Consider the following 19,557-nt stretch of genomic DNA (forward strand, 5'->3'; position numbering starts at 1 on the left):
ATATATGTTTATACATATATATATGTTTATATATGTATATATATATATATATATATATATATGAACCTGTACATTCAAATGAAGACGTGTCTCTTCTTATCACGCAAATGAAATATATATTATATATATTTGATATAATATATATATATGTATATGTACATAAATATATATATATATATATGAAGTACCTATATATATATATATATATATATATGTTTATATATATAATGCATTGTAATATAAATATGCATATGCATATATTTATGCTGCTCAGGCGGTGTTTCGTTTGATCTCCTCTGCATATTTCTGTCTCTTTTACTGTCTCCTTTTATTCCTTCATATAATATTTATAGCTTTATTCCTCTCAGCGCAGTTTGCTCTACAGGGTTTAGGGTTTAGGGTTTAGGGTTCAGGGTTTAGGGTTTAGGGTTTAGGGTTTGTGTGCAGGTGTTTCTGTGCGTGCGGGTGCTGCTGCTGCGGCTTCCTCTCGCTGCTCGCACCCCCGTTTGGCCAATTATAATGACAGAGTTAATTCGAATATTTTCAGGGGCTCTTGGGTCTGCTGCTTCTCCTTCAGCAGCAGCAGCAGGAGAAGCAGGGGCAGCAGCACCAGCACCAGCAGCAGCAGCAGCAGCAGCAGCAGCAGCTGGAGACAGCAACACTCTCGCGCTGCTTGCTGCCGGAGTTAAAGTTGTTGAGTTGGCTACGCTGTTAGATTTGCCCGACTTTACTTTATACCGATGGGTCTTCCTAGCAGAGGACTCAGCAGCAGCAGCAGCAGCAGCAGAAGCAGCAGCAGCAGCAGCAGCAACAGCAACAACAGCAAAGCCTCTTCCCGAATACCAACGCGAACAGCAACTCCAGAGCGAGTCGCATGCAAAGCAAACGGAAGAAGCGACGCAGCAAACTAAGCCTGATGCTGAGGCCCCGCAGCAGCAGCAGCAGCAGCAGCAGCCGGCGGATGTACTGGTAGGGGAAGACAGAGACACAACGCCCGCTGCAGCAGATGAAGATGCAGCAGCACAAGCTCAAGCAGCACGAGCGGAAACAGACGATACAGAACATGGATCACCAGCAGCAGCAGCAACAGCAGCAGCAGAAGAAGCAGCAGCAGATAGCAGCGGGGAAGCGGCTTCTAGTGCTGCCACGTCACGTCCTACACACGACATACGCAGCAGCAGAAGCAGCGGCAGTAGCAGGAGCAGCAGTAGAACCAGCAGCAGCAGGAGAAGCAGCAGCAGCAACAGCCGCAGCAGGAGAAGCAGCAGCAGCAGAAGCAGCACCGCCCCCAGCGAGATCTCACCCCTTAACACTTCTGCTACATTTCGTCCTTTCCTTAGCGTACTTGCAGAAATAGACAAAGAGCAGCAGCAGCAGCAGCAGCAGCAGCAAGGAGGAGCTGGGGAGGGGGAGGCCCTTTCTGCTGTGTTGGTAAGTGCCTGCTGCTGTTGCTGCTACTGCTGCGGCTGCTGCTGCTGTCTCTGCTATTGCGTTCCCCTTAGTCGAGTTGAATTGGCTGTCTTTGCTGCTGCAGCAACACCTGCTGCTGCTGCTGCGTTTTCTTTTGCTGCTGCTGCTCTTGCACTTACGAAGCTGGATGTGTATGTAGCTGCTACTGTGTTCAGGCATCGCTTGAGTCTTCTTCTCCAGCCACAAGCAGCAGCACCAGCAGCAGCACCAGCAACAGCAGCAGCAACAGCAGCAGCAGCCTTGCAGCAGCAGCGCGTCGGCTGAACCAAAGAGCAGCAGCAGAGCCTACGCACAAAATTGACCCGGAAGGCGAAGAGATCCGCAGGTAACTCCTGCTGCTGTTGCTGCTGCTCTTGCTGCTGTTACTGCTGCTGCTGCTGTTGCAGATAGACACCTTGGCTGCTGCTAAAGAAGCAGCAGCAGCAACAGGGGGCCGTCTGGTTGGTAGCCCGCCAGCAACGTATCATGAGCAGCAGCAGCAACACCACCAACAGCAGCAGCAACAGGAACATAAGCAGTAGCAGTGGCCGCAGCATCAACAACAGCATTAGCAGCAGCAACAACAACAGAAACAACGGCCGCACCAATAACAACAACAGCAGCAGCAGCTTTTGTTTGTTGTTTATTTGTGTGCTTGTGCAGAAGCATAGAGGATGACCTGCTGGAGGGCCCGGAGGAGTTAAGGGATTTGTGGTGCGAGTTGCCGCTGCAGCTGCTGCTGCAGCAGCAGTGGTGTCTGTACACCTCAGGCTTTGAGCTGCTGCTGCCAGCACCAGCACCAGCAGCACCAGCACCAGCAGCACCGGGGCCTCCAGCTGCATGTGCTACAGAAGAAATATAAAATATCTTAGAAATAAATAAATGCTATTGAGACGAAAAACAAAATAATAAATATATTTTTGTTGTTTTTAAAGTAATAAGCAAACAAACATACTTCGCAGCCCTAGGGGGCAGCAGTGTCTGTCTTCAGGTGTATGTACACCTCAAATGCACAAAAAGCAACAGCATTCCGCTATTCCAGAATGCCTATCTGCTGCTGCTGATCCTGATCCTGTTGCTGCTGCGGATCCTGCTGCTGCTGCTGATCCGGCTGCTGCTGCTGTTCCTGTTGCTGCTGCTGTTCCTGTTGCTGCTGCGGCGGCGTCTGCTGCTGCTGCGGTGTCACCGCATCGAAAAAACAGTCCTCCTCCTCCTGCTGCTGTTGGTGCTGCTGCTGCTGCTGCGTTTGTAGCGTTATGGGCGTCATCGGCGTGGTGTTGAAATCAAGTGATGTCCCCGCTGCTGCTGCTGCTGTTGCTGGTGCTGCTGCTGTTTCTGTTTCTGCTGCATCTGTGTCAAAGGTAATATTTTGTTCTTTTGGAGTTTGCTGCACATGTTGTTCATCGTGCATTTGCTGCTGTTGAGTGTATTGCTGTTGCTGCACCCCGTGCATCTGTTCTTCTTCCTGCTGCTGTTGTTGTTGCTGCTGCTGTTGCTGCTGCTGCTGCTGCTGCTGCTGCTGAGAATGATGCATTCTTTTATGTCTTGCTGCTCTTTGGAAAGCAGCATTAATAGGAGCCCACAGCTGATGAAACCTCTGCTCTACAATGCAACAATCTCTATAAGGTTTATCTTGAGGTGAATTAAAGAGACGTGCATTCTTAAATATCAACGCCATATCTTGCTTGAAATGATAAGGAAGTAGATATTCATTTGCTGCTATCTTTTCTTCTACTCTTTGCAACCACATAGGCTCAGCAATATATTTACTATATCCTGCTGCTGTTGTCTCTGGATGCGGCCCAAACCATGCTGCTTCAGGCAGCTCTAATAAAGCAGCAACTGCTGCTGCTGCTACCTCTCTCCAGTCTCCTAAGCTATCTTTTCTGTCTATATACTTACGCTTAAAACCCCACATCTTCTGCTGCTCGTTGCCGCTCCTAATAAAGCTCAAATATAACTTGCTGCTGCATGCATCCGGCAGACACACCAAACCACCTTCCGCTGCTTCTCCTGCTGCTGATCCTGTTGCTGCTGATTCTGCTGATTCTGCTGCTGATGATCGTCCTGATGCTGGGGCTTCTGTTGTTGCTGTTGGGCATGCTGCTGTTGCTGCTTGGCCTGCTGCTGCTGTTGGTGTTTGTGCTGATTCTGCTGCTGCTGCTGCTGCTGCTGATCGGCGGGGCGGTGAAAGTGGAGGCGGGCGAGGCACGCATGTTGCTGCTGCTGTTGCTGCTGCTGCTGAGCCCTCTTTGAATCGAGTGCAAGCAGCAAACGCTGCAGCGCCAGCAGCCACAGCAGGATCTGTCAGTCCCGCTGCAGCAGCAGCAGCTGCCTCTGCTGCTGCTGGCGTCTTGCTGCTGCAGAGCGAAGCAGCAAGCTCCCGTTGCAGCGGCAACCAACAAGGAGGCGTCCCTACCCCAAAGAGAAAATTACGAACAGAAGAAATATGCTGCAGATTCGGTGCTGCTGATGCTGTCAGCTGCTGCTGCTGCAGCTGCTGCTGCATATGCAAATGCAGCAGCGTAGAAGCTGCTTGCGCCACAAAGCAGCCAACAGCCACAAGGTGGTTCTGTCGAGCTGCTGCTGCTGCCGTTGTTGCTGCTGTTGCTGTTGTTGTTGATGCTGCCGCTGTTGTTGCTGCAGCTGCTGCTGCAGGTAGACTGATATCGCAGTGGCTGCCGAGGCAGCCAAGGAGGCAGCACACGTGGGGCGGCTGCAGCTGCTGCTGTTGCTGCTGCTGTTGCTGTTGCTGTTGCTGTTGCTGCTGCTGCTGCGACTTGTCTGCTGCATCTGGCAGCAGCATGCCGGGTGCATGCCCAGAGAAGGGAAGGAACAGCAGCGGATTTGCTGCTCGCAGCTCTTGCAGCAGCAGCAGCAAGCTGCTCCAGATGCAACCCTGAGGATCGCTCTCTGGGGTGTCTAGGCAGATAGCCACTTGCAGCGCGGTATACACACCCAACCCCACCTTGCAAACGCACACGCAAACCCTAAACCCTAAACCCTAAACCCTCAGTCTTCATAGAAGAACCCTACCCTAAACCCTTCAAAGCGGATCGATACTCCACAACAGCAGCAGCAGGCAGCAATAAGCAGAGCAATTGGGGGTTCTGCTGTTGCAGGCGAGGCTTAGGGTCTAGGGTCTAGGGTTTAGGGTTTAAGGTTTAGGGTTTAGGACAGTCCCTCACCTGCGACCTTAAGACCTGTTCCTCTGGGCTGACAAACTTGGATATTAAGCACCACTGCTGCTGTTGCTGCTGCTGCTGCTGCTGCGTGTTGCTGTTTTTGCTTGCTGCTGCTCCTGCTGCTGCTGCTGCTCCTGCTGCTGGGCGAGACACAGGGATTTTGTAAACCCTAACAGCTCCCTCGCAGCAAACCTGCAGCAAGGCTCGGATGGCTTCTCTTCGCACCTGCGGGGCAGCACATCATCTAAAACCCTAAACCCTAAACCCTAAACCCCGAACATTCTTAGGGTACGAAGCATGCTGTCTCCCGCGCAGGCAGCGGAGGGGCTTAGTTATCGCCAGCTCAGGGTTTAGGGTTTAGGTTTTAGGTTTTAGGGTTTAGGGTTTAGGGTTTAGGGTTACTAGGGGGAAGTCGTAGGCTGCGAGTGCTTCTGCTGCAGCAGGGAAGAGCCGTTCTAAGAAGGCGCAGCGGCTGCTGCTGCTGATGAAGTGCAGCAAATCAAACGGCAGCCCGAACTCCTGCGGCAACCAGCTGCTGCTGCTGCTGCTACTGCTACGAGCTGCAGCAGCAGCAGCAGCATTAGCAGCACCTAGAGGCTGCAAAGAAGGCTTTAAAGGAGAAGGGCCCTCTCTTTCTCCCCATCTGTCTATACACCCCAATTGCACGCGCATGCAGCCACCAACAAAACGAAGGCGAGACAAATCCCGCAGCAAAGGACTTCGAGAGACAGCTCGCAAAAATGCACAAGTCATCTCCTGCAGCAGCAGCAGCAGCAGCAGCAGCAAGTGCAGCAGCGAATGCAGCAGCAGCAGATCCAGCAAATGCAAAAGCAGCAAGAGCATGCAGCAGCAGCAAGCACATACACCAGCAGCAGATGCACCTGTGGCAAGCAGATGCAGCAGCAGCAGCAGCAAATGAAGCAGTAGTAAATGCAGCAGCAGCAGATGCTGTAGACGGAATGCAGCAACGTAGCAGCAGCAGCAGCAGCAACTCAACCTCCCTAAACCCAGATCACCCTAAACCCTAAACTGCCCTAAACCCTAAACCACACTCTCTAAACCCTAAACCACACTCTCTAAACCCTAAACCAACCTCCCTAAACCCCCGTAAACCCTAAACCCATCTCAACACTATTAAACCCTAAACCCTTCCCTTAAACCCTTAGCCTCCTGAAACCCTACACCTCCGAAAACCCTAAACCCTAACCCCTAAACCCTTACTCTTCTGGGGGAAGCGAGGGCTTTGACAGCATCAAGTCTAAAGAGGCGCCAGGCTTCAATCCAAGCTGCCTCCAGTCCTCTGCAGCTAGAGAAGACGAACGTCTCCCAGTTTGCTGCTGCTGCTGCTGCTTCTGCTGCTGCTGCTCTCGGTGTTGTTGCTGCTGCACACTCTTCCTTAATCAGCTGCTCGCAGCTGCAGCCACAAGAAAACCCTCCAGCAGCAAACCGTCCTCTAAGCCCCACGCCCAGGGGGCCCCCTGGACCCTCGCTGCTGCACTGCAGCAGCCACGTGTAGCCAGCCTGTCGCGCAAACAGCAGCAGCAGCAGCAGCACACATATTCAGCTGTACAAATAACACAAGAACATGCTGCTGCAGCTGAAGCCCTTTTGGAAGCTGCTAGGACAAGAATATTGTGCGGCTCCTGCTGTTGCTGTTGCTGCTGCTGGTGGAATGCTGCTGCTGCTGCTACTGCTGCTACGGCGGCTGGTTCTGCTTGTGGTAGCATTGCTGCTGCTGTTGCAAGTGCTGCTGGTGGTGCAAGTGGGCTGCTGCTGCTGCAAGTGCTGCTGCTGCTGCTGCTGCCGATGCGGATGTTACCTTTGCAGCAGCAAAGTAGGGGTGTAGAGACTCTGTGAGGCTGGGCATTGGGGTGTATGGCCACCTCAAGTTGCCTAGACAGTCTAACGCAGCAGCACCAAGAGACAGCAGAGCTGCGCTGTCTGCTGCTGCTGTCGGCTCCATCTGCTGCAGCGGCTGCAGCAGCAAGTCGATGGAGGCAGGCGGCGAGCTGCACAAAACAGAAACAGCAGCAGCAGCAACAGCAACAGCAGCAAATGAACGCCACCCTGAGCCTCTGGGTGTTTCCTGCTCGGTCGAAGTGCACACCAACAACGCGTATACACCAAACAGCACAATCAGCAGCAGCAGCAGCAACAGCAGCAGCAGCAGCAGCAGCAGCAAGAGCCCTTACAGGCCTTTTGCGTCTCTGACAAGGGAGACAGCCCCAAAGAAGTGGCGTAGAAAGCGGCTCTCAGGGGCTGTGCATGCATAATAGGAAAGTCTAAGAGAATCTGTGAGGGGTCCCCGTGCTTCATTTGCTGCTGGGGGCCCCCCTGCTGCTGCTGCTACTGCTGCTGCAGCGGAAGCTGATGGAGCTCCAGATATTCCCCACTCGCCGTTGCCTGTGCCCTCGCCAGACTCAGGAGGAGACGTCACCTCAGTGGCCTCCGCCTGCATACAAACCCTAAACCCTAAACCCTAAACCCTTGAATATCTATCCCTATACGATGCAAGCAAACAAAGAAGGCACTTTGAAGCCAGAACGCTGCTGGCGGATCAGCAGCTGCACGGGCATGAATGCTCCGACAACTAGGGTTTAGGGTTTAGGGTTTAGGGTTTAGGTTAAGGGTTTACGTCTAAGACAGCTTCGCTGTGGAAAGAAGATATGTAGTTTGCAAAGGCCTGCCAGGCGGCCCCACACTCCTCGCCCCCCGTGTTGTGCAGTCGGGTCAGTGCAAACGCCGCACGAGCCCTGCAACACCAAACCCTAAACCCTAAACCCTAAACCCTAAAACCCTAGGCGTTGCGCCGCCAAGGCTGCGCTGGTGGAGCAAACGCTTGACTCTTCCAAGGCCAAATAAGTGAGAGCGACTGCGTGACAGGCTGAAGACTAGGAATTAGGGTTTAGGGTTTAGGGTTTAGGGTTTGGGGGTACCGGAAGAAAGGGTGAGACCTGTGCGACGCAAGGGCTTTGCTAAGGGCAATAACTGCATGCGCCTTCACTGGGTCCTCTCCCCCTAAACCTCCTTGCTGCTGCAGCGGCAGCAAACCACCAAGTGCTGCTGCTGCTTCCAGCTGAAACCCCACAGATGTCTCCGACAGCAGCTGTTGCTCCCACATCGACCCGCTCTGGCAACGCCGGATCCTTCAGCAACGCCCAAACCCTAAACCCTAAACCCTAAACCCTAAAACCATAAACCCTAGGTGTCAAGACCCCAACAGATAAAACCCTCGCCAGCAATATACTGCATGCGTCGCGCCGGGACTCTACGAATTTCTTGGTAGGGTTTAGGGTTTAAGGTTTATTAGGGTTGAGCATAATCACAATCTGAAGTTTATGAGGGTTTGCGGTTTATGTGGGTGTAGGGTATAACAGAATTTAGGGTTTATCAGGGTTTACGAAAGAATAGGGTTTACTCGGATCTAGGGTGTATTACGATTTAGTGTGTACTAGGGTTTACGGTTTATTAGGGTTTATTGGGGGTTACTCGGGTTTAGGGTTTACTCAGGTTTAGGGTTTATTGTGGCTCATGGTGCTCAATTAGGGTTTAGGGTTTACTTGGGTTCGTTAGGCTTCGCTTGGTAGGGTTTACCAGGGTTTGAAACCCTATGGTTTACTAGGGTTTTCTAGGGTTTACTAGGGTTTACTAGGGTTTACTAAGGTTGATTAGGGTTTGGGTTTACAAGAGTACACTTGGGTTAATTAGGGTTTAGTAGGGTTTATTAGTGTTGATTAGGGTTTTCTAGGGTTTCCTAGGGCTTATTTATTGTTAGGGTGAATGCTCGCTGATTTGATATAGTATGGTTTAGGGTTTAGGGTTTGGTGTGTATTGTATTAATGAGGGTTTTACCTCGGGTATAACAGGGATTAAGATTTAGGGTTTAGGGTTTAGGGTTTACCTCGCCGGCCAGGTAAGGTTAGGGTCTGCTCGAATCCACAATAAAGGCAGTTTTGTTTTGCTGTTCACCTTCGCTACTAGGGATCGATTATCAAGAGACAGCAGAGACGGATGCCGCTGCAGCACGCAGCGCTTGAGGCTGTCTACAAGAGCCCTGTCGCTGCTGCTTAGGGACCCTGCAAACTGTCACAAAGCGTAAACGCTAAACCCCACAAACCCTAAACCCTAAACCCTTAACCACCCTTAACAAAATAACCCATAACAACCCTAAACCCTTAAAAACCCTAAACCCTAGCACAAAAAGAAGGGGAATTATTGCTGATCGAGAAACACAAATGAAGGGATACATAAACAAGCTACAGCATTCCGGTGTATGGATGCGGTCAGGGTTTAGGGTTTAGGGTTTAGGGTTTACGGTGATGCGGTCTCCGGTCCCCATGCCTCCCGATCCTGGTCTAGCCGTAGTGGGTTCAGGGCCTTCAGCTGTTGCTGCAGCTTGAGCAGCAGCAGCAGCAGCAGCTGCTGCTGCTGCTGCTGCTGGGGCATCCGTTGCTGCAGCAGCTGCTGCTGCTGCCTTCATGAGGACTTTGCTGCTGCAGGAGCCGTGCAGCATTCGATCTCCTTTCATTGCAACTTTCTTCCTGTGCCATAGACACCGCAGGCGGTTTAGGGTTTAGGGTTTAGGGAGTACAGGTTATTAGCATTTAGGGTGTATCTTTAACGATGTTTAGGGTTGCTGCAAATATCGGGGGCTTGAGGTTATTAGGATTTGAGCGTTTTAGGGTTTAGGGTTTGGTGGTTGTACTGGGAATGGTTACTAGCGATTCTGACTTAGGGTTTTGATTAGGGTTTAGGGTTTAGGGTTTAGAGCTGCCTGCCGTGTTCTGCCCTTGCATTGCATACAAATGGAAGAGGCAGCGATCCCTCTCTAAAAACGGCATTGTAGGGTTTAGGATTTTCACTAGGGTTTCGGGTTTTGATTAGGGGTTAGGGTTTAGGGTTTAGGGTTTAGGGTTTAGGGTTACCTGCCGCGTTCTGCTCTTGCATCGAGTGCAAACCGAAGAGGCAGCGACCCCTCTTTAAGAAAGACATTGCTGCCTCTAATGATATCGTCATCAACAACTTGTAGCTGCAGCAAAGACAGCCAATACTTCTGATAGCCGCAAGACAAATGAAGATATGCTGCTGGTTGCTGGAGCGACAGCAGCTGCTGCTGCACCGGGCCCTCAGGCGCAGACACCTCGAACCCCACGTACTGCAACAAACCTCGCCCCACCACGCAGCAGCAACTGCTACTGCCGCTGCTGCCGCTGCTGCTGCTGCCGCTGCTGCTGCTGCTGCTGCAGAGGCTACCTGTGAATTCAAAGCCGCATTCTGCTGCTTGAGGCAGCAGCTCTGTTACAAGAGCAGCAGACAGCGTACCAGGCACCACGGAGTGTACATACACCCCGACGCTGCGCCTCCATAACGCGCTGTTGCCTGCTGCTCGCAGCCGCAGCAAATAATCCCGCTGCTGCAGCAGCCGAGCCCATGAAGGCAAACCCCCAACCGTTGCAACCGGTACAGAAGGAGGAGCTGCACATACACCCCAAACCCTAAACCCTAAACCCTAAACCCTAAACCGCACAGTCTGGTAGACCCCTGCACAAGGAAACGCTAACAAGAGGAACTCCTTGCGGTGCGTGTGTGTACGCCCTAGAGTTTAAGGTCAGCAATGGTTTAGGGTTTAGGGTTTTGTCGAGTGTGAGGGTTTACATCTTTCATTATCCACGCAGAGAGCAGCGAAAGAGTCTCCGTTTTGTTCATTGGGGTCATCGTCCCCATGCTGTAGTTGCTGTTGCTGTTGTTGTTGCTGCTGCTGCTGCTGTTGCTGCTGCTGCATGCAGCAGCGCCTCTGTGCTTCTTTAATAGCTTGCCAGAGGGGGCCCCTGCCTGCATTTAAAGGCGCCGGTATATCCCCAGCATAGCCAAACCCTAAAATAAAATTTCCGTCTCTTCCTATAACATCAACAGGGTCGTGCAAACCCTGCAGCAGCAGCAAACGTTCGGTTAGATGCGAGCTAGAAGGCAGCAGCTCGCTGCTTAATATGCCCTCATACACTAAACTGCTGCTGCTGCGGGGGCTGCTGTTGTTGTTGTTGCTGCTGCTGCTGCGGGGGAAGATGCTGCTGAGGGAGCTGCTGTTGCTGCCGCTGCCGTTGACGGCGGTGCTGTTGCGGGTGCTGCTGCGGCTACGGGAAGCTGCTGCTGCTGCTGCTGCTGCTGCTGCTGAGTGGGGCTGGCGGCGAAGCACGGGCCAGAGGAGACGCACGAGGAGACACTCCCACGAAGAAGCAGCAGGAGATCCTGCTGTCTCTGCAGCAAGACGGAGAGACACCTCAGCCTGTTCGCTGCTGCTGCCTGTCTCCTGTGCTTGCCATAGATTAAAAGCAGCAAGCCCAGCAATATCTGCAGCAAACGCGCAAACAAAGCAGCAGCAAGCGCAATGCCGCTGCAGCAAGAACTGCCCCACAGCTAGCACGCAACAGCAACAGCAGCAGCAGCAGCAGCAGTAGTTGTAGTAGTAGTGGTAGTAACGCCGAGCCAATGTGCGCAGCAGCAGCAGCAGCAACATCCATGCAGCAGCAGCAACAACACGCATGCCGCAGCACCATCAAACAAGCAGCAGCAGCAGCAGCAGCAGCCGCATGCATGAATAAATGCATGCATACGGACCTGCGGGGTAGAAGACGGAGACCCCTGCCTGATCAACTTGTGGCCTTGTGTGCAGGTGCTCTTGCTGCTGCTGTTGTTGTTGTTGCTGCTGCTGCTGCTGCTGCTGCTGCAGCAACCCGTGCTGCTGCGGTGGTTCGCTTAGGGGAGGAGGCGGCTGCAGCGCTAGGAGATCGAGAGCAAAGTTAAAGAGATCCATAGAGGAGCCTTTACGTTGCAGCTGCAGCATGAAAGAAAGAGACAGTTGAGGGCAGCCGCTACCCGCAACAAATGCAGCACGGAACAAGCGAAGTGTCTCCTCCAGCGTTACGAGGGCGTCGTGGTCCTGCAGCAAACCCTCAAACCCTAAGCCTTAAACCCTCAAAAGTTTTCTATCCGCAAGGGTTTAAAAACCCCCCCTCTCCCCAACCCGCAGGACTTAGGGTTTAGGGTTTTGGGGTCTAGGGTTTAGGGTTTAGGGTTTAAGGTTATTATTCGCTGTGCATGCCTGCGCAACACCAATCCCGTCTCAACACGGGCTTCGTGGAAACGCCTGGACCTGTTCTGAAGGGTTTAGGGTTTAGGGTTTAGGGTTTACTTGTGGGTTGACGGGTTCGTTGTTTTCTAGTTCAAGCGCCTCCAACCCTCCTTTATGTTTTTCTGTTTTTAATCGCAGAGACGAACGACCGCCACTCCGCGCCTGTGGGGTTTTATTCCAGTGAGCAACGTATGCTGCTGTTACAGCCTGCAGCAGCTGCAGCAACACCAGCAACAGCAGGAGCAGCAGCAGCAACAGCAGCAGCAGCAACAGCAGTACAAGCAGTGCAAGCCGCAGAAACAGACGTAGAAGAAAAGACGGTGAAAGCACAGCAGCGGAAGCAGCAGCAACAACCGCAGCAACACCATCAACAGCAGCATCAGCAGCAGTAGCAACAGCAACAACAGCACAAGCAGCAGCAAAGAAATCACCAGAAGCAAACCTAGCAGCACCAAAACCAGCCCAGGCAGCAGCAGCAGCAGCAACAGCAGCAGCAAAAACCACCATCAGAAAAACTAGCAGCAGCAGCAAAACCAGAAGCAGCAACGAGATCCTAATCAGCATCAGCAAGAGCAGCAACAGCAGCAGCAACAGCAGCAGCAGCACCAGCAGCAGCAACAACAGCAGCAGCAGCAGCATCATCATACGCACCCGTTTCCAGAAGATGTCTCCGTTTGGTGGTTCTTTTTTTCTATTTGTCTTTGCTAAGAAATCGTTCAAACAAAAACAAAGAAGAAAACGAGAAGAGAGAAAAGACTGCGAAGACAGCATTGCCTCCAATGCATGCAGAACGACGCAGCACTTTAGCTGAAATACTTCACTATACACCACACACTCCACAGGTGGTAGCTGCTGCTGCAGCTGCTGCTGCTGCTGCTGCTGAAGTAGCACCTGCTGCTGCTGTTGTTGCCACATGCTGTTGCCTCCACCATATCCGCTGCTGCCGCCGCTCCTGCTGCCCCCAATGTTGCTGCTGCTGCTGCTGCTGCTGCTGCTGCTGCTGCTGCTTTTGCTGTTTAATGCCCCTATAGGGTCAATAGGGAACTCCTCTAAGCCCAATTCAGACAAAGACAAAAAACGCTGTAAACGCTCCCACCGTCGGATACGCAAATCCACAGAGCCGAAGTTTGTCTATAAACAAACAAAAAAAACAAAAAACGAAGAGTATTTAATCATGAAGTACGTAGCTAGCTAGCTAGCTAACTCGCTAGCTAGATAGCTAGCTAGCTAGCGATCTAGGTAAGTAGCTAGGAAGTATCTGGGTAGCTAGCTAGGTAGCTAGGTAGGTAGATAGCTAGGAAGATAGCTCACTCTGTAGGTAGCTAGGTAGCTGGCTAGTTGGCTAGCTAGCTGGCTAGCTAGTTATCAGACAAATAGAGCGAGGGAAGCAGACAGAGACAGATGGAGAGAGAAAGAGAGACAAAGAGAAAGAGAGACAGAAACAGACAGAAAAGAGAAAGGGATAGAGCAGTCGAAATAAGAGACAGACAACAGGAAGTAAAACCCTTAACCCTAAAGCCTAAACACGCTGTCCATACACCACCTAAACCTTACTAAACCCTAATTAACCCCAAACCCTAAACCCTAAATCTACTAAACCCTAAGCCCTCAACGATCCTATCGGACTTTTGCCGTCAGTTTAGCGAGGAGAGTGGGTTAATCTGGAGCCGAATTTGAGGGTTTAGGGTTTAGGGTTTGGGGTTTGTTGTACTTGAATGAAGAGGTCGAGGAGAAGCTTGCGAATGAGGGTTGCGGTGTATAGGCAGCTAAATATGTCTTTCTCTGTTGCTAAACGATGGGTAGGGTAGAAGCACTCCATCCACAAATGAATTACTGCTTCTGCTAGCAGCAAACGAGAAGGAGGCGCTGCGCTGCTTGCTGCTGCTTCTGCTGCAGTTAGGAGACACTCTAAAGGCAGCACCGCCAAGTTCCCGCTCACGACGTACTCCGGACCAGGCCTGAACAAACCCTAAACCCTAAACCCTAAACCCTCAACTTCTGCGAAGCCCTAAAGAACCCTACACCCGAAACCCCAAACCCTTAATCCTAAACACAAACCCTAAGCCCTAGGCACTACTAAACCCTAAACCGTAAACAACAAGCCCTACGCGGCAAGCAGCAACAAACCCTAAACCCTCGACTGTAAGACCTAGCCCCCTACTAAACCCTAAACCCTAAACCCTAACCTGAAACCCTAAGGGCTAGAATTAAACCCCAAAACCCAAATCCACAACCAAACAACGCCACACACCCCACAGCCTAAGACAGAGACTTCAAGCAAAATCTTGCCTAAACCCTAAACCCTAAACCCTAAACCCAAACCCCTGAACCCTAAACCCTAAACCACAAGCTGTAGACACCTCTGCGTGCCTGGGCCTCTATGCTGTCACCACTTCTCTGCTGAACGGTTATGGAAAGGGGAGACTTTTGTAGACTAGGGTTTAGGGTTTAGGGTTTAGGGTTTACGATCGGTTCATTTCCTCGGCGATGGCGCAGTCTGCACAGCCTTCTTCTGTCAGCTGCCGCAGCCCCAAAGCAGACGCATCGCTTGACTGCAGCAGCAGCAACAGCAGCAGCAACAACAGAAGCAGTGTAAGCAGCAGCAGCAGCAGCAGCAGCCGCTACAGCAAGAGCATACTCAACAGCGGGAGCGCCGGAAGTAGCCGCAGCAAAAGCAGCAGCAGCACCGCTTTTGGCAGTCCAACAAGCAGCAGCAGCAGTAGCAGCAGCAACAGCAGCAACACCAGCGACAGCAGCAGCAACAGTAACACCAGCAGCAGCACCACCAACAACAGCACCAACAGCAGCACTACCCGCACCAGCTCCACCAGCAGCAGCAACAGCAACAGCACCACCACCACTACCAGCACCAACTGCAGCACCAACTGCAGCGCCAGCAGCAGCAGCAGCAGCAGCAGGAGCGCTTACAGTTGCATGCAGCGCTGCACCGACACCTGAAGATGATGCGAGGCCCCAAACCCCCGAAGCAGCGCGACGGAGAGGAAAGAAGAGAAGAGACAAACAACCGAAGGGAGGGCTGCAGCCAAATGCCTCTCCCAACACCCGCAAACACTCCGCCAAAGCCACCTGACACGCAAACCCTAAACCCTAAACCCTAAACCATAAGTATTCTTTATAACAACCCTGCCACAGAACGGCTGCAAAGATGCATTTTCCCTCCAACGCTGCTGAAAATACGAATGCACCCTTAAACCCTAAACCCTAAACCCTAAACCCTAAACTTTTAACCCTAAACCATAAACCCTAAACCCTAAACCCTAAACCCTAAACCCAAAACACTATATTTGAAGCCCCCAGGCAAATTCTGCACCACGGAAACACCGAGTCGGGATGCCAATGCGTCATGTGTTGAAGTTCTACGATCTTGTGGTCGGGGTTTAGGGTTTAGGGTTTAGGGTTTAGGGTTCAGGCGGACAGTTGTGGGGCCCAACAGAGACTCCAAGCCCTTCAAAGTGATGAGAGAGACGATAGGAACAACGGCAGCGCCATCAGCTGTCCCTAAACCACAAACCCTAAACCCTAAACCCTAAACCGTCAATCCGGAGCCCTGCATACGACTGTCTCAGTTGAATCGGCAGCTAAACAGCAGCAGCATCGGCAGCAGCAGCAGGCAGGTGCTGGCGGTGCAGCAGCAGCGGCAACAACAGCCGAAGCAGCGTACCTGTTGCAGTGTCCTGCTGCTGCTGCTGCTGCTGCTGCAGCCTGCTGCTCTGAATCTTGATTGAAGCTGCAGTCACCGGGTACGGTACACCCGAGTTGCCGCTAACAGCAGCAAAGCGACCGGCAAAGAGCAGCAGCTGATGCGGCAGCAGCCACGTCAGCACGGAGCGGCCTCCAGATTCTGCTGCTGCTGCTGATCCTGCTGCTGATGCTCCTGCTGCTGATGCTCCTGTTACTCCTACGAGTGCATCCATATTGTTGTGTTGCAACTGCTGCTGCAGGAGCTGCTGCTGTTGCTGCGCAACAGCAGCAGCAGCAGGACCCTTTGCCCCTGCACGCCCGGCTTTGCGCTGGCTAGTTAGGGCCTCAAATACGAAGACCTCGCGCATGCATTCTTCCTGCTGGTGTTGCTGCTGCTGCTGTTCCTGCTGTGGCTGCTGCTGCTGCTGCTGCTGATCCTCCTGATCGGGCTGCTGCTCACACTGCATCGGCTCATCGTCCTGGCCCCGTTTCGTCTGCTGCTGCTGTTGTTGTTGTTGCTGCTGCTGCTGTGCAGCCTGAGGCAGCAGCTGCGTCCAGATGCTGCTTCGCGGCAGCTGCTTCTCCCACAGCAGCGGCTGCTGCAGCAGTAACTCCAGGGGGCCCCCCCGGCCGAAGACGCAACAGCAACCCGTTGCTGAGCCTTCAGCACAGTCGGCGCAGCACTGCGCCGGTGCAGCAGCAGCAGCAGCTGCTGCTGCTGCTGCTGTTGCTGCAGCATCAGCAACGGGAGTTCCCTCCTGCTCAGCCGCTGCCGAGCTCGAGCCATCGGCCTCTGCTGCTCCTGCTGCTGCTGCTGATGCTGGTCCTGCTGTTTCTGATGCTTGAGACCTCCCAGCAACAGCAACAGCAGCTGCAGCAGCTGCAGCAGCAGCAGCTACTCTCTTCCTAGCGGCTGCCGTTTCTGTTGCTGCAGCAGCAAGCGGGCGAAGTCTAGCAGCAGCAGCAGCAGCAAACCTCCTCGTCAGCATCCCAGGCATAACGGCGCAGCAGCCTTCAGGTACATCAACAACTGTCTTCCAGTTGCAGTGCAGCGGCGATTCTGCTGCTGCTGCTGCTGCGGTGTCTCCTGCTGCTGCTGTTGCTGCTGCGGGTGGTGCTGCTGCTGCTGCTGCGTAGGCGCTGTGCGGCAGCGTAGGGAACCAAGGGGGGCATGGAAGGACTCCCTGCAGCGTGAGCAGCACCTGATGCTGCTGCTGCTGCTGCCCCTTCCTGTCTCTATACTTATGCTGCACGAAGAGGAGACTGCTGCCGCTGCCGTCTGTCAGCCCCGACAGCATAAAGGACACAGATAGCTTCAGCTTCTGCAGCGAACATAAACAACAAACAAACAAACAAACGGACGCACCCGCTGCAGCTGCATGCATGCAGCTAGCTAAGAGACAGCCAGCTGTATGCATGCATGGAGACACAGCTAGCTGCATGCATGCATGCAGATAGCTGTCATTAATAATATTGATAAATAATATTGATAATATATAAGTATTGTTATTAATATTACTAATATTAATAAATATATATATCATTCATATTACTATTATTATTAATATATATCATTATTACATGTTATTATTATCCAGCGACATAAATATAAGGCCAATAACTGTTAATAATATATAATATATATAATATATATATAATATATATATATTCTTTCTCCTATTAATATACATATTTGTATATGTTTATTTAATTAATTTATTTATTTATTTATTTATTTATTTATTATTTACTGGTTTTAATATCCTACATGTTTTGCTGTGGCTTGGCTCTGTCTTGAAATTAACGCGCTGCAGACAGAGGGAGGGAGCTGTACGTACACCAGAGGCCTCACAGCTTCTTCTCTAGAACGCTGCAGCAAACAGAACAAGAGGGTTTAGGGTTTAGGGTTTAGGGTTTGGGGTGTACAGGCCTTAAAGCACACAAGAGCGCAGCGTCGCTCGATACGCGCAAACCCTAAACCCTAAACCCTAAACCCTTGGATCATATCCTAGACCCCTCAAGAAGGGCCCTAAGCACTGGTGCATCTGCACGGCTTCGCATGTCGCTTCGATTAGGGTTTAGGGTTTAGGGGTAAGGGTTTAGGGTTTGATGCGGACTTTTAGCTCTTCCCTCCAGGTCAGAAGATCCAACCGAATAAAGCGCTGCTGCGGCTGCTGCTGGTGTTGCTGCTGCTGCTGCTGCTGCTGTGCGTCATCTTCCTGCTGCTGCGGGCCCTCAAAGCCTAGCTGGAAGACTGCGGGGGTTTTATCCACCCAGCAGCCAAAAATGCGGCAGCAGGGTGGCAGCTGCAGCAGCAGCAGCAGCAGCAGATGCAGAAGTACAGTAGCAGCACGCAAACAGCAGCAGCAGCAACAGCATCAAAATAAAATACAGTAGGACACTTACAGCTAAAAGCAGTAAGAAAAGGCTGCAGCAGCGCCAAGACTGCAACAGCGGCAGCAGGATAGCAGCAGCCAGACAGCAATACCAGCACGACAGCAACAGCAGCAGCAGCAACGGCAGCAGCAGCAGCCACAGCAGCAGCAGAAGAGGGAGGGCTTACGTGGAGAGGTATAGCGAAGGGGATACGAGAATCATCTGCTGCTGCATCTGCTGCTGTTGTTGATGCTGCTCCTGCTCCTGCTGCTGCAGGATCGGAAGAATCCGCAGCAGCTGCAGCAAACGCATCTGCAGCAGCAACAGCAGCAGCAACAAGGGCCCCACTGATCTCAAGGGATAAAGAAGTAAACCCCAAGATAGACTGAGTAGCAAAATCTACGGAAGCATCAACGTGCTGCTCCCGCAACGAGACGCCCCCCGACATTGTTGTTGTTGCTGCTGCTGCTGCAAGGGCCAGTGTTGCTGCTGCTGCAGGTGTCAGAGTTGCTGCTGCTGCTGCAAGTGTCAGTGTTGCTGCTGCAGCAGGCGCTAGTGTTGCTGCTGACGCAGGTGCTCCTGTGCTGCCGCTGCAAGTGTCGCTGCTGCTGCAGCTGATTGTGTTGCTGCTGCTGCAGGTGCTAGTATTGCTGCTGCTGCAGTTGCTGCCGCTGTTGTTGCTCCTGCGACAGCGCTTGAACTAAACAACTGCCACTCCTTAAGCTCGTCTGCTGTTGCGGCTGCCGCTGTTGCCGTTGCTGATGCTGCGGCTGCTGCAGTTGCCGCTTCTGCTGCCGCCACTATTGCTGCTGCTGCTGTTGTTGATGATGTTGCTGCTGCTGCTGCTGCTGCTCCCTAGGGTACTGGGAGTTTTGCTGCTTCTGCTGCTGCTGCGTCTTGAGAAGGCAACGAAATAAGCAGCAGCAGCACCAGCAGCAGCCGAACTGCTGCAGCTGCAGCAGCCATCCGTGCTGCAGCAGCACCAGCAGCAAGCCAGCAGCCCAGCAGCAGCAGCAACACCAACAACAACACCAAAAGTATGCTGCAGCCGCAGCGCCGCTCCTGCTGCTGCTGCGGTATCCCGTGTACACACACACACCGCCGGAACAACCGGGGTGGCCAGCAGAGCAAAACTCTAAACCCTAAACCCTAAACCCTAAACCCTAACGGAAGGAAATGAGGGAAGAAAGCCTGCATGCAGCAGCAGCAGCAACAGCCCCTCGACGATACTCGGGGGCGAAGTTTCAGGAGGTGTGCATTGTTGACGGAAAATAAATAATAAAAGCAATAATATAAAATAGAATGTTTAATTATAATTATATATTTTTATTTTTATTTTTTTTAATTAGGGTCTTCATCGCACCAGAGGGCTCCGCTCAGTGTTTAATACGATGGGCTCATCGAGGGTTAGTATTTCAGAGTCCTAGGGTTTAGGGTTTAGTGTTTAAGGTCTAGGGTTTAAGGTTAAGGACTTAAGATGTAAGTTTTAATGTCTACGGATAAAGGTTTAGGGTTTGGGCCCTAGGGTTTAGGGTTTAGGGTTTAAGGATAAGTAAGGCTTAAGCGTTCAAGTTAGGATATAGGGTTAAGGGTTTAAGGCTACGGGTCTTATGGTAGATTATCGGGTTTAGGGATTAGCACTAAGGGTTTAGGGTTTAGGGTTTAGAGTTCAGGGTTTAGGGTTTAGGTTTTAGGGTTTAGGGTTTAAGGAATAGT

At 52.1% G+C, this 19,557-nt stretch overlaps 2 protein-coding genes across 2 annotated transcripts; one reads left to right on the forward strand and one right to left on the reverse strand.

Moving 5' to 3' along the window:
• Positions 1–447: 447 nt before the first annotated feature.
• EAH_00009260 (hypothetical protein, conserved) lies at positions 448–2,311 on the forward strand (the record flags this gene model as incomplete). Its single annotated transcript, XM_013395363.1, has 3 exons — positions 448–1,431; positions 1,626–1,795; positions 2,113–2,311. Coding segments are annotated over 3 exons (1,353 nt in total), but the record flags the coding sequence as incomplete, so codon positions are not given.
• Positions 2,312–2,482: 171 nt separating this feature from the next.
• Positions 2,483–18,289, reverse strand: EAH_00009270 (bromodomain-containing protein, putative; the record flags this gene model as incomplete). Its single annotated transcript, XM_013395364.1, has 22 exons — positions 2,483–4,417; positions 4,638–4,859; positions 5,037–5,390; positions 5,856–6,048; positions 6,335–6,643; positions 6,827–7,086; positions 7,270–7,387; positions 7,571–7,780; positions 8,536–8,717; positions 8,950–9,175; positions 9,560–10,109; positions 10,290–10,982; positions 11,250–11,571; positions 12,415–12,894; positions 13,598–13,721; positions 14,230–14,315; positions 14,692–14,850; positions 15,200–15,282; positions 15,446–16,787; positions 17,408–17,422; positions 17,583–17,771; positions 18,029–18,289. The coding sequence occupies 22 exons, from the start codon at positions 18,287–18,289 to the stop codon at positions 2,483–2,485; spliced, it is 8,313 nt and encodes a 2,770-aa protein (XP_013250818.1).
• Positions 18,290–19,557: the final 1,268 nt, after the last annotated feature.

This window comes from Eimeria acervulina, genomic scaffold, assembly GCF_000499425.1.
Source record: "Eimeria acervulina Houghton genomic scaffold, Eah_scaff46, whole genome shotgun sequence".
Classification (NCBI taxonomy): domain Eukaryota; phylum Apicomplexa; class Conoidasida; order Eucoccidiorida; family Eimeriidae; genus Eimeria; species Eimeria acervulina.